At 36.2% G+C, this 12,908-nt stretch overlaps 1 protein-coding gene across 1 annotated transcript; it reads left to right on the top strand.

Annotated features, from left to right (window-relative positions):
• The first annotated feature begins 8,435 nt into the window (after nt 1-8,435).
• Nucleotides 8,436-10,035, top strand: LOC132283447 (F-box/LRR-repeat protein 4-like). Its single transcript, XM_059785390.1, has one exon. The coding sequence runs from the start codon at nt 8,898-8,900 to the stop codon at nt 9,819-9,821; it is 924 nt and encodes a 307-aa protein (XP_059641373.1). The 5' UTR covers nt 8,436-8,897; the 3' UTR covers nt 9,822-10,035.
• Nucleotides 10,036-12,908: the final 2,873 nt, after the last annotated feature.

Genomic DNA, 12,908 nt, shown 5'->3' with positions numbered 1-12,908 from the left:
TAGAACTTAGGATCGAAGGTTAAGTTCCAAGGTTGGCATTACTTAGAAAGTATATGCCAAGGAAGGATTAAGGTGTCGGTGTTAGGTCACCGCTTATCGGGACCAACACAACTTCAACTGTTCTAAAAAAGGAGACAATCGAAGAGTAGGATTCTGAAAAGGGTCCTAAGGGAGGAAATTTTAGTGTCTCCAAGAAAGGGGATGTTAAAGCTTGAAGATGAAGGATCGCATGGAGGTGATCTCATTCATCAGCAGTATGGTGAATGATACTAGTAAAATTGGGGTAGATCAATCTACATGTGGATAAATTTTTTTTTCATCTCTCGGAGAGTCAATTGAAACAGTACTCTTCGGTTGGAAATTGGATAGAGTTCTCATTAGAACAAAGACATGATTTTATATCACATTCTGGAGCGAATGAGGATTAGGTTGTCACGTTTTATGGTACGTTGTAAAACCACGATAGACGATTTACATTCCGCATATAAGGAGGATAAGGGGTAAGCCTTGGGTATTTGCTTAGGCAAAAGAATGTTGCTTTTAAGTTATGGTTACAAACAGGTTTCAAGGTTGGATGATTACCAACGAAACTACGAAATGAACTTTTGCGACATAATTTGTGAACTTAAGTTCAAATGAGGTTCTTCTCTAGAATGGAGGATGTTTTAATTAGAAATTATATTTTGGTTGTTTTGTTGCATTGTGTGTATTTATGTGTTTGATTTTGTTATTTTGTGTTGCATTTTACTACTATGTGTTTCATTTTGTTGTTACATGTTTTATTTTTGTTAATTTGTCCGGATTGGGAGTATGGAGTGGTTGGGGACACAAGTATGTGATCAACCAATTATTATTTTGATGACGTGGATAATAGCGCTATGTACGCTAGGATTTGTAAATAAATGGTCATATGATTGGGTAGAAACACAAACTCCTAGCCAATCTGTTGGGCTTGGATGTGCGTCAATAGGGTACATTAATTAGGATGGGATAGCTTAACTACCAATACGAGTCCAATAATTTACAATGATTAGTTGGATATATTCTACGCTAGGTAGGGATTTGTTTTTACAACATTATAAGAATGGTGGTTGTGAATGTTTTGGGGGATTCGTGAGGTTGTGGTAGGTAAAGATCACTGTAATGCCACTATGGATCGGACGGAGGATTTCGGGCTGGTAGGTACTTATTGGGATGACGCCGACTGAGGATAGTGGACTGATTTAAGTTATATCAGTCTATTCGTAATTCAGACATTGTTTTACGAGGGTGTCATTTGGAGGGGTGGCTGGAATTGTACCTAGAGGAGGAACCAAAATTTCTACATTACATAAAAATGTGGAATTTTTTTAGGGTCCTAATTTGTAACAATTAGTTGTTGCTTTGACATTGATGACTATATGGAGGATGGGAAAAGTTTCATAAGCTTTTGAAGCAGGACAAAGAGTCAAATTAATACTATTTATATTATAAAGGTAGGGTGTGTCAAAGATAGGATGGTGAGACCGGTTAGCTATCATAAGGAAGCGGTGCACTGTGTGCGGGAAAAAGTTATACTGCGTGGTTAGCTATTGACGATGCTCCAAATTAAGTACTGGGTGCAGATGGAATTTGGTGGTACCAGACTAATGGTACTTTTGGTAGACAGATTGGGAGGAGGATGACGGGACTGAGATTCACAACACTTAGTTCTTTCTTCATTCTGGCTGATAATATGATTTCTAAATTAAATCAGCTCAGATCTTGTTTATTTTGAACTAGTGAAATATCAGTTCATATAAATAGAGAGGATTACAAGATGACTTAGATGCATCAAAGTGGTAATTCGTACTTTGTGTTACGTACTGGTTGGTGGAAGGGAACATAGATGAGGACGCTCGAAACAACTGATAGGAGTTTTTGGTTAGTTGTTACATTCGGAGTTGGGGTCTTAGTTTATACACTAATGACACTTGCTTTTACCAAGGCAATTAAGGGGTTCAAATTCAAATATCGGAGCTGACCCTGGAGGCAGTGTTACCTTACTCAGACAGAGTATAAGGTACTAGAGGAGGATTTGTCGCATCTGTGAATACTATCGGAGTGACTGAGATATAAAATTTGTAGAAATTTTTCTTGGTACACTCGGACGGTTATACGGAACATCAGGACATCAAATGTCCGTTCTAGTGACTAGGTTTAGAAAGAGACATATATATAACTGTCTAAATGAGTCTCCCCAGTTAGAAAGATAACCGGAGGTCCTTGGCGATTTTTGGCACTGCCTAAATTACAATGGGAGTAAGACTAATTCTCATAATGTTCACTTTTGAATTTCGTATTAGTTCTACATTGTACTGATAATAGAGGGATAGCTGTGTTTCATATCTCTCAATGGGGGATTGGGTCGAGAATGTATATTTGATAATAGAGGAGATACTTGGGATAGATATCCTAGGTTTTTATGGGAAGTTGGAAGTGTTTACTTCATTTCTCATCTTGATGGCACCAGGAGGTTTGCGGGGGAAACAAGGTGTGTTACCGGGGAAGGTCAGTTGTTAGGTATTAAATTTCTTTTCAGGGAAGGTGTTACTAAAACACTAGGATGGATGCATAGACGTTTTGCCAGTTTATGCTATGGAATTTGGAGGAATGTGGATCTTTATCCTGTATAAACAAATGTAGGTACGAATGAGTAGTTGCTAACTCCAACTTATATATTGAATAATTTTGTGTTTTCTTTATATGGGACCCGTACATGGTTCTGGGAAGTTTTGGAATTCAGTGGAGCTCCTACGCAACAGCAGCGTCCACAATGGAACGATAATGAATGTTAACGAGAAAAATTCAGAGTTTCATGAATTCCGAGGACGGAATTCCGTTTGTTAGGGGGGAAGAATGTAATACTCCTAAAATTAAAAAGGATATAATTGGGATTTTACTATTTATTTTAAGTGTTTTATGTGTTTATGTGGATATGTGTTTAGGTTTAATTGATTAAATTATTTGTTCGTTCTTTATTTTATTTAATTGTTTAGTCTTTAATTGATTTAATTGTCATTCGGGTTGTTTTTGAATTGTTTTGTTGGTTAATTATTTTATGTAATTTAATTGGGGTTTTAATTGATTGAATAATTGGTTTTTTTTTATTTATTTAATTAAATAGGTTGAATTATTAGGGTTTTGTCTCTTTACCATCACGTTTGAATAAAGCCGCCTTGTTTAATTAAGCCGCCTTAGAGATGTAAGGAATTGTTGATTTCCGTCTCTACGATTAAAGTAGAATTAGGGTTAATATATTTTCCTAAGCCTATAAATAAAACAATAAGGGTCTGCTTAGGGTTGTAAGCACAAACCTTATTCACGAATAGTGGAAATACAGAGAGTGAAACAGAGAGTTTAAGGGAAAAACTAAGGGAGAGGGAGGTAGGGTTTGAGCCAAGGATTGTAAGCCGAACTAAGGAGGAAGCTTGAGAGCTGTTTGAGGGTTAGAACCGGAGCAGAGGAATCCTTGACGGCGGTCACGATCGCCGAAAATTTTAGGAAGAAGACGACGTTGAAAGGTTTCAAACCGAAACCGAAAGGCAAGTTCTTCTACTTTCTCCTTCCCTTTGGCTCGTGTTCTGTGCACCTAGATAATCTCTAGGGTTTAATCAATCAGTAACTGGAATTTACATGTTCAATATATGTTATATTAATGATCTGGTTGTGTTGAAATCAAAACTGTTACAATTTCTACATGTCTCGTTTCAATTTTCAGTCCTTTAAACATGTTGCTCTGTTGTAACTTTAGACTTTGTAATTTATTTCATCTACAGCAAACGAACCATGGGGATGTCATAGGGATTTATATAGGATCCTTAGGTTCAGTGGTGAAGAGGAACAGAGGGTTTGGAAGAGAACTGAAATTTCTTAAATTAGTTTCAGTGTTGTTCTTCAAACATATTGGTTTAATGGCTTTGTTTAATCTCTGTAATTGATTTTAAATTGTTGTTCTAAAACCATTGGGAGTCTGTTTTGGTATTAATAAGACCTTAGGATAAGTTTTTGAAACCAACTGAATGGCAGAAACATGCCGGAGAAGAAGCAGAAAGTCAGAACGGAGCAGAACGGGGACATGGGCTCTCAAAGGAGGTGAGAGCCGGTTCCATGGATATGGGAGCTGGCTCCCATACTCATTGAGCCGGCTCTACATTCTTAGAGCCGGCTCCAGGCTCAAAAAAAGAGCCTGCTCTTGGAATTTAGAGCAGGCTCTTTCAAATAGGGATTTTTTGAATTTTTTTTTTACGATCTGTTTGCAACTGTTGGAGCATGGGAACTGTTTGGATGGGTCTGGGTCTACACAGAGGTATTAAGAAATTTATTTTGGGTGTAATTAAGACCTTAAGTTGATTAAAGTTGACCTCTAAGTCAATGGGACAAACAGTATAAAATTAAGGAATTTTCTATGCTGTTAACGGATGGAAAAGAAATAAATTGCTTAATTAAATTTCAGCAATTGTTATGGGATTTAGTAAGTTATTTAAACTTATTTTATACGCATGGTGAAGTATTTTAATAACCAATTGGACTTGTGGCATAGTGTATGGCTCCGTGCTAAAAGATGAAACAGAATACGAGTATATAACTTAGTACGTTGTTATCGGACGAAAGAAACTAAATTGCCTAGATTAGTTTAGCAATTAATTGGACTATACTATGATTATAAAACTTATTTGTAATGCATGATAGAGTCATATATATATTAGATGTGATCTACGCATGCTTTGGATGCTAGTTGTTGAACTTTTAAACCGTTTCCTGCAAATACATGGTTTAACTCTTGGATTTAAATTGCTGAAACTATAAATAGTCTCCTATAAGTATTTGGGACGGTTCTGGATTGGAAATTGCTAAACTATTAATTATGTGTTGTAATTTACATAGGTTGGATGTTAATTGTGGAATCTTATAAATTATTCTACAGTTAATTGGATTTTTTGAACTGTAATTGTTGTGGCATTGTATAAACTATTCTGCAATGATTTGGATAATTAGTTTTGGACTGTAAATTACTTGCTTATTATTTATATGTGGTAATTTACATGGATATGGAGGATCGTATGCACCGGTATGGGATGGTGACATACTAGGTATGGTTTAGCTCAAAACGCTCATTCCTACCTTATGGATTTTAATTGGTGAACAGTCATACCTGTTCAATCAATTATATGGATTTTTGTGGATTGTATGCACCAGTATGGGACGGTGACATACTAGGGACAGACTGATTCAAAATAACTCAGTCCTACCTATTTTGGATTAAGGGTTCGAATTATAAAAACATAATTCTCCTTATATTTAAGTCTGTGTAGCTGAATAAGCTGAACGACTTATTGGATTTCCTATGGATGGATATGAATGGATTTTAAATATATGTTCATGGTACCACGAGATGAGCTTGAGTTTCAGACTCGTTGGTTAGGGTGCGTATATGCAGTGGATGCGTAGCTGGCTATAGTAGGTTGAGGTGTACCCTGTTAGGTCTGGGTACTCATGCCCACCTTTGGGTGCGTTTTCGCATGTTGCCTTCTATTAAGGTTGAGACCCCTACTGTATTCCAGTGAATGTCCCTTAGTGTGGATATATCTATATGTATGGAATAGATAGCTATTGTTGAGACATCTAGGGTGTATCTGCGTATCGAGTTACTGTTTGGATTGTAATTAGAGAAGAATTTGCATGTGGGCCTGACCCACTCTTATTTTTACAAGTGTTCGTTAGTTCCAGACTTAGAGCTGCATCGTGCTGAGCAGATACAGTTATTCACTCCACCGATGACCAGGGTTTTATTTCATATTTTAGACTTGGGATTCGTTTCCAATCTTTTGAGTTCAGTGAGATATTTTAGGGGTCCACTAGATGGATTCCCGAGTTGTAATAGAAATGGAGAAGTAGGATGTATCAGAATCATTCTTTGTTAATTAAATTTTATTCTGAGGTTTTTGGATTATGATTCTAGTTTGTTTTTAGCAATTTATTTATTCTTGTTTTTCTTATTTGTATTCTGTGTTCGATTATTGCTAATTGATTTGATATCCTCGGGTTATCGGGCATGGGCCTGGCCAATCCGCATCCGGAAATTCTGGGGTATCACAATCTTAGACTTCTGTCTAAGCATGTCTTCTTGCACTTTGCCTAGTCTTAAGAATTTCGAGGTCAGAGATCTCTCTAGTTGTCTTAAAAGAACATCTTTGGGATGCTGGTCAAGATCAATTTGGCATGCATCGAGTTCAAATCTGACAACCTGTAGCTTTGGAGTACACATTAGAGAAGTCTTTCTTACAATTGGTTCTCAGCACGTTGTCACGGGCTTAGAGTTTCAGCACCACTCTAGCTGCTCTCGTGCAGCACCAAGGCATTGTTTTCACTCTCGTAAGTACTTGGTCAGCCTAACTCTCGTGCACACCTTAGCCAACACACTCCCCTCGTGCGCTTACTAGTGTTGTAGTGGCCCTCGCCCTCTCCTCACTTGGCTTGCACACTCACACACACTAAGGCACTTAAGTTGGCAAGGAAAGAACACTTCTATTACTTCAAAGAATGCTTTGTACAAGGCTAGCTCTTAAACTCTCTACAAGGCTCTCAAAACTCACTCTAGGACTTGTTGGCTACAAAATGAAGTCCTACTTCTATTTATAGGCATCCCCATCCCTAATGGATGACTAGAATGCATTCTAACCAACGGTGGAGATTGATTCTCTAGAATCTTCTCCTACCTTCTTCACACTTCCATACTTATCTACTAGTATCTACAATATTCTAAAACTCTTCATACTACTCCACACAATTCTGAAGAACTCTAGAATATACTACACATATCTAGAATCTTTCACACAACTCTAGATAACTCCGGAAGACTCTAGAAACTCCACTCGCCATGCAGTTGCCATACAGCATCCTCTTCAGCGTCTGTGTGTCGCCTGCGTGGCACAACCTCCATAGGCGGGGCGTGACAACGTGCTTCAGTTTCTGAACAACTTGGAACATGGAGGTTCCTAAGATGAAAAAGCTCCACATTAATTTCCTGGACTAAAGGAGAAAAGAAAGGATGAGAGCACCATGCATTAAAGAATTTGAAGGGGACATAACTCTTTGGAACGTTAAGGTCAATTGTAACCAAGATTGGACTCTGATTAGAAATGCCTGAGGTTATGAAGGTGCATTCAGAAACTGGAAAAGATGAAGTTAACACTAGTTATTATAGAGATGTATAGTATTCCCTCTGTCCCCAAAAGAGACACTCTTTTTGAGACAAATGAAGTAAATTAGTAATAAGACCTAGGGGGTGGGGGTTTCGGCAAAATGGTTTTCAATATTAACAAATGAAATATCAATAGGTGTTAATTTATCTGGTATAAGGTATAAACTCTTTATTATAGTTCAAGAATAGTGAGTATGCATGTTTGCTTTACCATTTAAAAATAATTAAAAAATACTAGAGGAGTTGTTTTAATTAGAAGATTATTTGAAAGGTCAAATCACTGACCGTAAAAAAAACTTTTAAAATCAAATGGGACCATTTATTATAGAAATTTTAGAATTTAAAATAAAAAATAAAAAAAAAAAACTTTAGTAGTAGGAGTGTTCCTTGGAATGCATATATATTAGTCCTAAAAAGATTGAATAAATGATAGGGAAAATAAATAAATTAAAATATATATATATATTTAAAAAAAATTATACCGACCTCCTATAAATTTTGGACAAATTATATATTGGTAGATCGTTCAATGTTTATTACTTTAGTCTCTGAACACTACTAACATTTTCTTTTCAAAAGATTTATTGACCAATTTTAAAAAAATCATACTCTTATGTAAAATGCTATACAAATATATTAATATAATATAGAAACATTAGAAAAGAAAGAAAATAATTGCATTCGATATGGAAAGAAAAAAAAAATGGAAAAAAGGATAATACTGGATAGATAGGAGAGAAAATAAAGGAAAATACAATATTTTTGTTTGGATGAGATAGAAGAGAAGAAATGAAATGAAATGATAAAAATTAAATTATTATCGTATCCTTTTAATTAAATGTGACATGAGTGGAATGTCAATTTCCACCTTCTAATTGTTAAGGGCAGTTTCAAAATTATAAAATACTATTTAACCCAATAATTTTTTTTCCTCCCAATCTGTTTTTTTTTTTTTTTTTTTTTTTTTCTTTTTAAGAAAATATGATAGGAGGAATAATTTCATTTTAAGTCTCCACACACAATCTACACTATCATTTCATTTCCCTGACTATCCCTGCAAATCTAACAATCTAAACAAGCCTTTGCCAACAAATTTAGAAAAATTCATATTTAAAATTTAAGTAGTGATACTTTTACCCAGAGTGAATTGCTTAACTTAAATATTTTTATTTGGTTATTTATGCATACCCTTAAAATAATACTCCTTGTGAAATTTTATCGCTGGGAGGTCGAACCCAGTACTCAATCCATCTGCCGTGTGTTCTAAAGTGTCCATACGAGAAGAGGTTCAGAAAAAGCTAGGGTTTCAGATCGTGTGAAGATGAGAGAGAGATGCGGTTCTGTATAAATCATAAGTGGGTTCAAGTTCGATCCATTTCATACCCTACCAAATTTACGTTTTAAGCATAAAATTTATTTCTCACTCTCACTCTTACTCTCACTCTTCAAACTCTCTCTCTCTCCTTTATATAAACCTCAAACTCGAAACCATTAGCTATTGATCTCCAAAACCTCTCTATACTGTGGATTAGAAAAACTAGGGTTTTTCATCGATCATTTCTGGGAGCAACTACTATACTATGGATTAGTATTGTTGTCTCAGTAGCTTTTCTTTTACTTTGTGTTACGGAGAATTAGGTGTTAATTTCATGTTCAGTGAACACAATTGAGTGTCATGGAAAGGTTTGGTGATGATGTGCTGGGCTTAATTCTCAAATGGGTTGATAACCCTGATGACAGAAGAACATTCTCTGAAGTCTGCAAGCAATGGTGCAGAGTCGAGGGTCTTCACCGATCATCTTTACGCATTTTCGAACCCATTCTTCTTCCTAGTTTCTTACCCAGATTCCCAAACTTAGTCTCATTGGAATCATCAAAAGGTCTCACCAATAACCACATCAAAATCATCGCCAAAACTTGTCCCAACATTGAAGTTCTCAATCTTAACTACAAAAAAACACTTGGTATTATACCCATTTTGGAAGATCTTGATGGTTCTGGTATAAGTGAGATAGCAATTGGGTGTCCCAATTTAGCTGAAGTGTATCTGAGGAGGAGATGCCAAGTTAGGAATTTTGGAGTCACTTCTCTTGTTAATTCAGCTCAAAATTTGACCACTTTGGATTTGGCTGGATGCAGTAGGATTGCAGATGAAGCCCTTAAAGCTATTGGGAATGCAAATTCCTTGCTGGTTTTGAATTTGCGAGGTTGTTGGTTAATCACAAATGGGGGGTTGGCTTTGTTGGCAATTGGGTCTCTATCTAGGACACTGCGAAAATTGGACATTGCAGAGTGTAATCGAATTACAGATGATGGTGTATTGCATTTGAGGGAAATGTGTTGTTTGGAGGAGTTGAATCTGGCAAACTGTGGAGGGAATGTGACTGACATTGGAGGTTTGGCGATTGCTGCAATTCGAACTCTCAAGAGATTGCACTTATCGTGGTTGATTAACATATCAGATGCTACACTCTTTGCTCTTGCTCAGAACTGCCTGAATTTGGTGGCGATTGATCTGAGGGGTTGTATATCAATAACTTTTGAAGGAATTCATGAATTTGCAAAACATGTGTCTTTGGAATTCCGGATAGAACATTAATGGAGAGGATGTGCAATAGATGGTGCTTGGATGCCAGACCTTGAGGTTAGAGTGGTGGAAGTGATGGATGAAACAAGGACTCAAGTGCGTGTTTATGCTCTCACATTTTCTTGCTGGTAAATTAATCCACATATATGTATTTATGCACTTTGACTTTATGCTATGGTTTTTTATGTCTGAACTTCTTTCTTAACTTCGCAATTTAAAGGCCAAATGTCAAGCAAGGATCATATGGTTGATCGGTTAGTAAGTGAGAACGGTGGCACACAACACAACTGCAGCAGGTCAAGCAAATTGACTCTCACCCATTCACCAAAAAATCAAGTAGATAAATAAGTACAAACATTTATGGTAAATAAGTATAAACTTTTATGGAATGACGGTGGCTAAATTTGGTACACCTTTTCTTGAATTGAAGTACTGTGTGGCACTATTCTAAAGAGCAATGTCCGTAACAATACATGCTAGATTCATTTTATTTGATGTCCTTAGGTTGTAGTCACTACTTACCACTTGAAAGTTTTAGTCCTATGATTATGTCATTGCAATATTAACTGCATTTCATATAATGTGACTGCATTTCTTAATTTTCCTTCAGTAGATTTCTATCATTTTTCTGTCCGCATCTTCCTAGTCCTCCTCCCCTATGGATCACTTAGGAATTTGAGGAAGTTTCTTTGTGCTATATTTTTTAAATTATATCTAATAACTCCATTTCTTGAATGTTGTCCCATGTGCTGTTAGTCCAGTTACTTTGCAAAGCTGAACTTCCATTAGTCTTTCTCGAGTGCCCTAAGTTGGTCAGGTATTGGTAACCTTCAATGACCATAGTGGTGAATTAATTTTCACTCCTGATAAAAGTTTAAGAGGGGGATAGGAAACTTAACTGAGATTTCAAGCTCTTAGTTGGTTGAGGGAGGCCGGCACAATAAAATTTCTAATTAGGTAGCAAAGTGGAAAAAGATCCATGAGGCACACTCCTTTGATTTTGATTAAGAGAGCCAATTTATTTGTTGGAATATTTGGAGTGTGCCTTCTGATTAGTTGCACTAACTTCAGGCAAGACTGATATTCTGATTTAGGGTTCTGCATATGTGTTTTGTTTCTGTTTGCTGAATATCTTTCTTGGCTTCATCTTCTCTGCTTTGGTTAGTTTTTGGTGTCTCTCTCTTCTAGGCCTATAAGTCTTGCATTCATTTGGTTTGGTTGAGGAGACAAGGCAACATTATAGACCTAGGTCCGGGGTTTTAGTGTTTATAACACAAAGTATTTTTTTTCTTCTTAAAACACAATTATATTGTTATGACTTTGAAATTAAAGTGATTAAGGGTTTAAAATTAGTAACACAACTTAGATTATGAACTTAAACAAATTTTGACGAAGATGAGACAATGAGTTTGGGTAAGTTTAAATGTCCAGTGGACAATTGAATGCCATGAAAACGTAGCAGAAATGCATATGAGAATTACCTCTCTTTGAATTAGGGTGGGAGTACTGAAAATGTGGAGGGGTTAGTGTCTGCCGGCAAACTGTGAAGATATCATATCCATAACAACAATGATTGTCCGGGGTTAGCTTTTGTTTGCTTTTCTTTTGATAGATAACAATCTGCATGCATGACACTGAAACAAGATATGAAAATACCAGTGTTTTCTTCGCCCCTTTCCTTGAAACAAGATATATATATACATGTAATTGCAATACTGGAAATAAGCAGGACAATATTTTAATGTGATCAGATTCTCTTTATCAAAATTTTGATGACATTAAAATGTATTTTTATTTCTTTCTATTTGGTGGCTAACATCACAGCTAGCTCTTTAAAGTAGAGGAGTTGTTCTCTTCCGCTAGCACCCTTAAGGTGCTCTAAACTTAGGAAAATGATTTAAAATTATATCAATTCAATAATTCTGTAATTAATAATCTTGATTACAGCCCTGTAACTCGTGGATATCGCCAGTTCTACCATATTATTCTTCTCCATTTTAGTGTTTCAAGACTAGCAAAAGTTGCTGACTTTTTCCATGTCAAATTTATGTCAGAGACAAACTTAATTAGGTCAGTTCTACTATATTATTCTTCTCCATTTTAGCGAGTAATGTTGGAGAGAGAGGGGAGAAAGATGTGTAGGTATAGAGTTTGGTAGGTAATTTTGTAATTTCATATTTTGCTAATTTTTTTATTTTATAAAACAAGGGTATTTTAGTCATTTAACAAACATTTTATCGGAATCCAACTCCAGTCACATTTAAAGGAGATTTTGTAATTTTTGAAACGTTAGAGGTACTACCTGTAATTAGGCACAATCTTGAGAGAGTAAGGCCTGTTTGGTGTTTGTTCTACCATGTTCCCTACAGTGCTACAGTAACCCATTTCAGAACACAAGTTGTTTGGCCTATCTTGTTGTATTCTCAACAGTAGTGGAACACTTTCAGAACATATCTACTATTTGGCCCAAAAGGTGGAACAACATTTTGGTGTTCTATGTTGTTCCAGGCCCATCTTTTTTACTGTAGCGGAGATAATTTTTATTAGGGCAAATCATTTCAACCTCCCAATCGCCTCCGTCTCTATTATCGTTCTCAACTCTGGAACTTGCTCCCTCTCTCTCTGTGCAACTGCAAACACAAAATCTACAAGGATCAAAAGTTCAAAACCCGCCTCAATCTGTATTCTCGTTCTTAACTCTGGAACTTGCCCCCTCTCTCTCTCTCCAACTGCAAACTACAAAATCTACAAGAATCAAAAGTTCAAAATCTATAATTTTTTTGAACTCTGCAATTTAGATTGTGAGTATAGGTTTTGTTTTAATTTTTTTTCAGATTGTGAGTGTGGGTTTTGTTTTAATTTTTTTTAGGGCAAATCATTTCAGCCTCCCAAACACCTCCATCTCTATTCTCGCTCTCTTAAACTTGTATGGGTTTTGTTTTAATTTTTTTTAGGGCAAATCATTTCAGCCTCCCAAACGCCTCCATCTCTATTCTCGTTCTCAACTCTGCAATATTTTTTTATAGGGCAAATCATTTCAGCCTCCCAGTTGCCCTAGTCTCTCTCTCTGTCTCTCTGCAACTGCAATTCTGTGTGTAT

The sequence above is a fragment of the Cornus florida genome, unplaced genomic scaffold, assembly GCF_030987335.1.
Source record: "Cornus florida cultivar Cherokee Brave unplaced genomic scaffold, ASM3098733v1 CherokeeBrave_3.0.0_Hap2_Chr11, whole genome shotgun sequence".
NCBI lineage: Eukaryota > Viridiplantae > Streptophyta > Magnoliopsida > Cornales > Cornaceae > Cornus > Cornus florida.
The sequence above is the reverse complement of the archived record's forward strand: the minus strand, read 5'-3'. Positions and strand labels throughout refer to the sequence as shown.

Bases quoted from the DNA above. Each gene is read 5' to 3' on its own strand.
- LOC132283447 (XM_059785390.1), top strand. From the start codon at position 8,898: ATGGAAAGGTTTGGTGATGATGTGCTGGGCTTAATTCTCAAATGGGTT.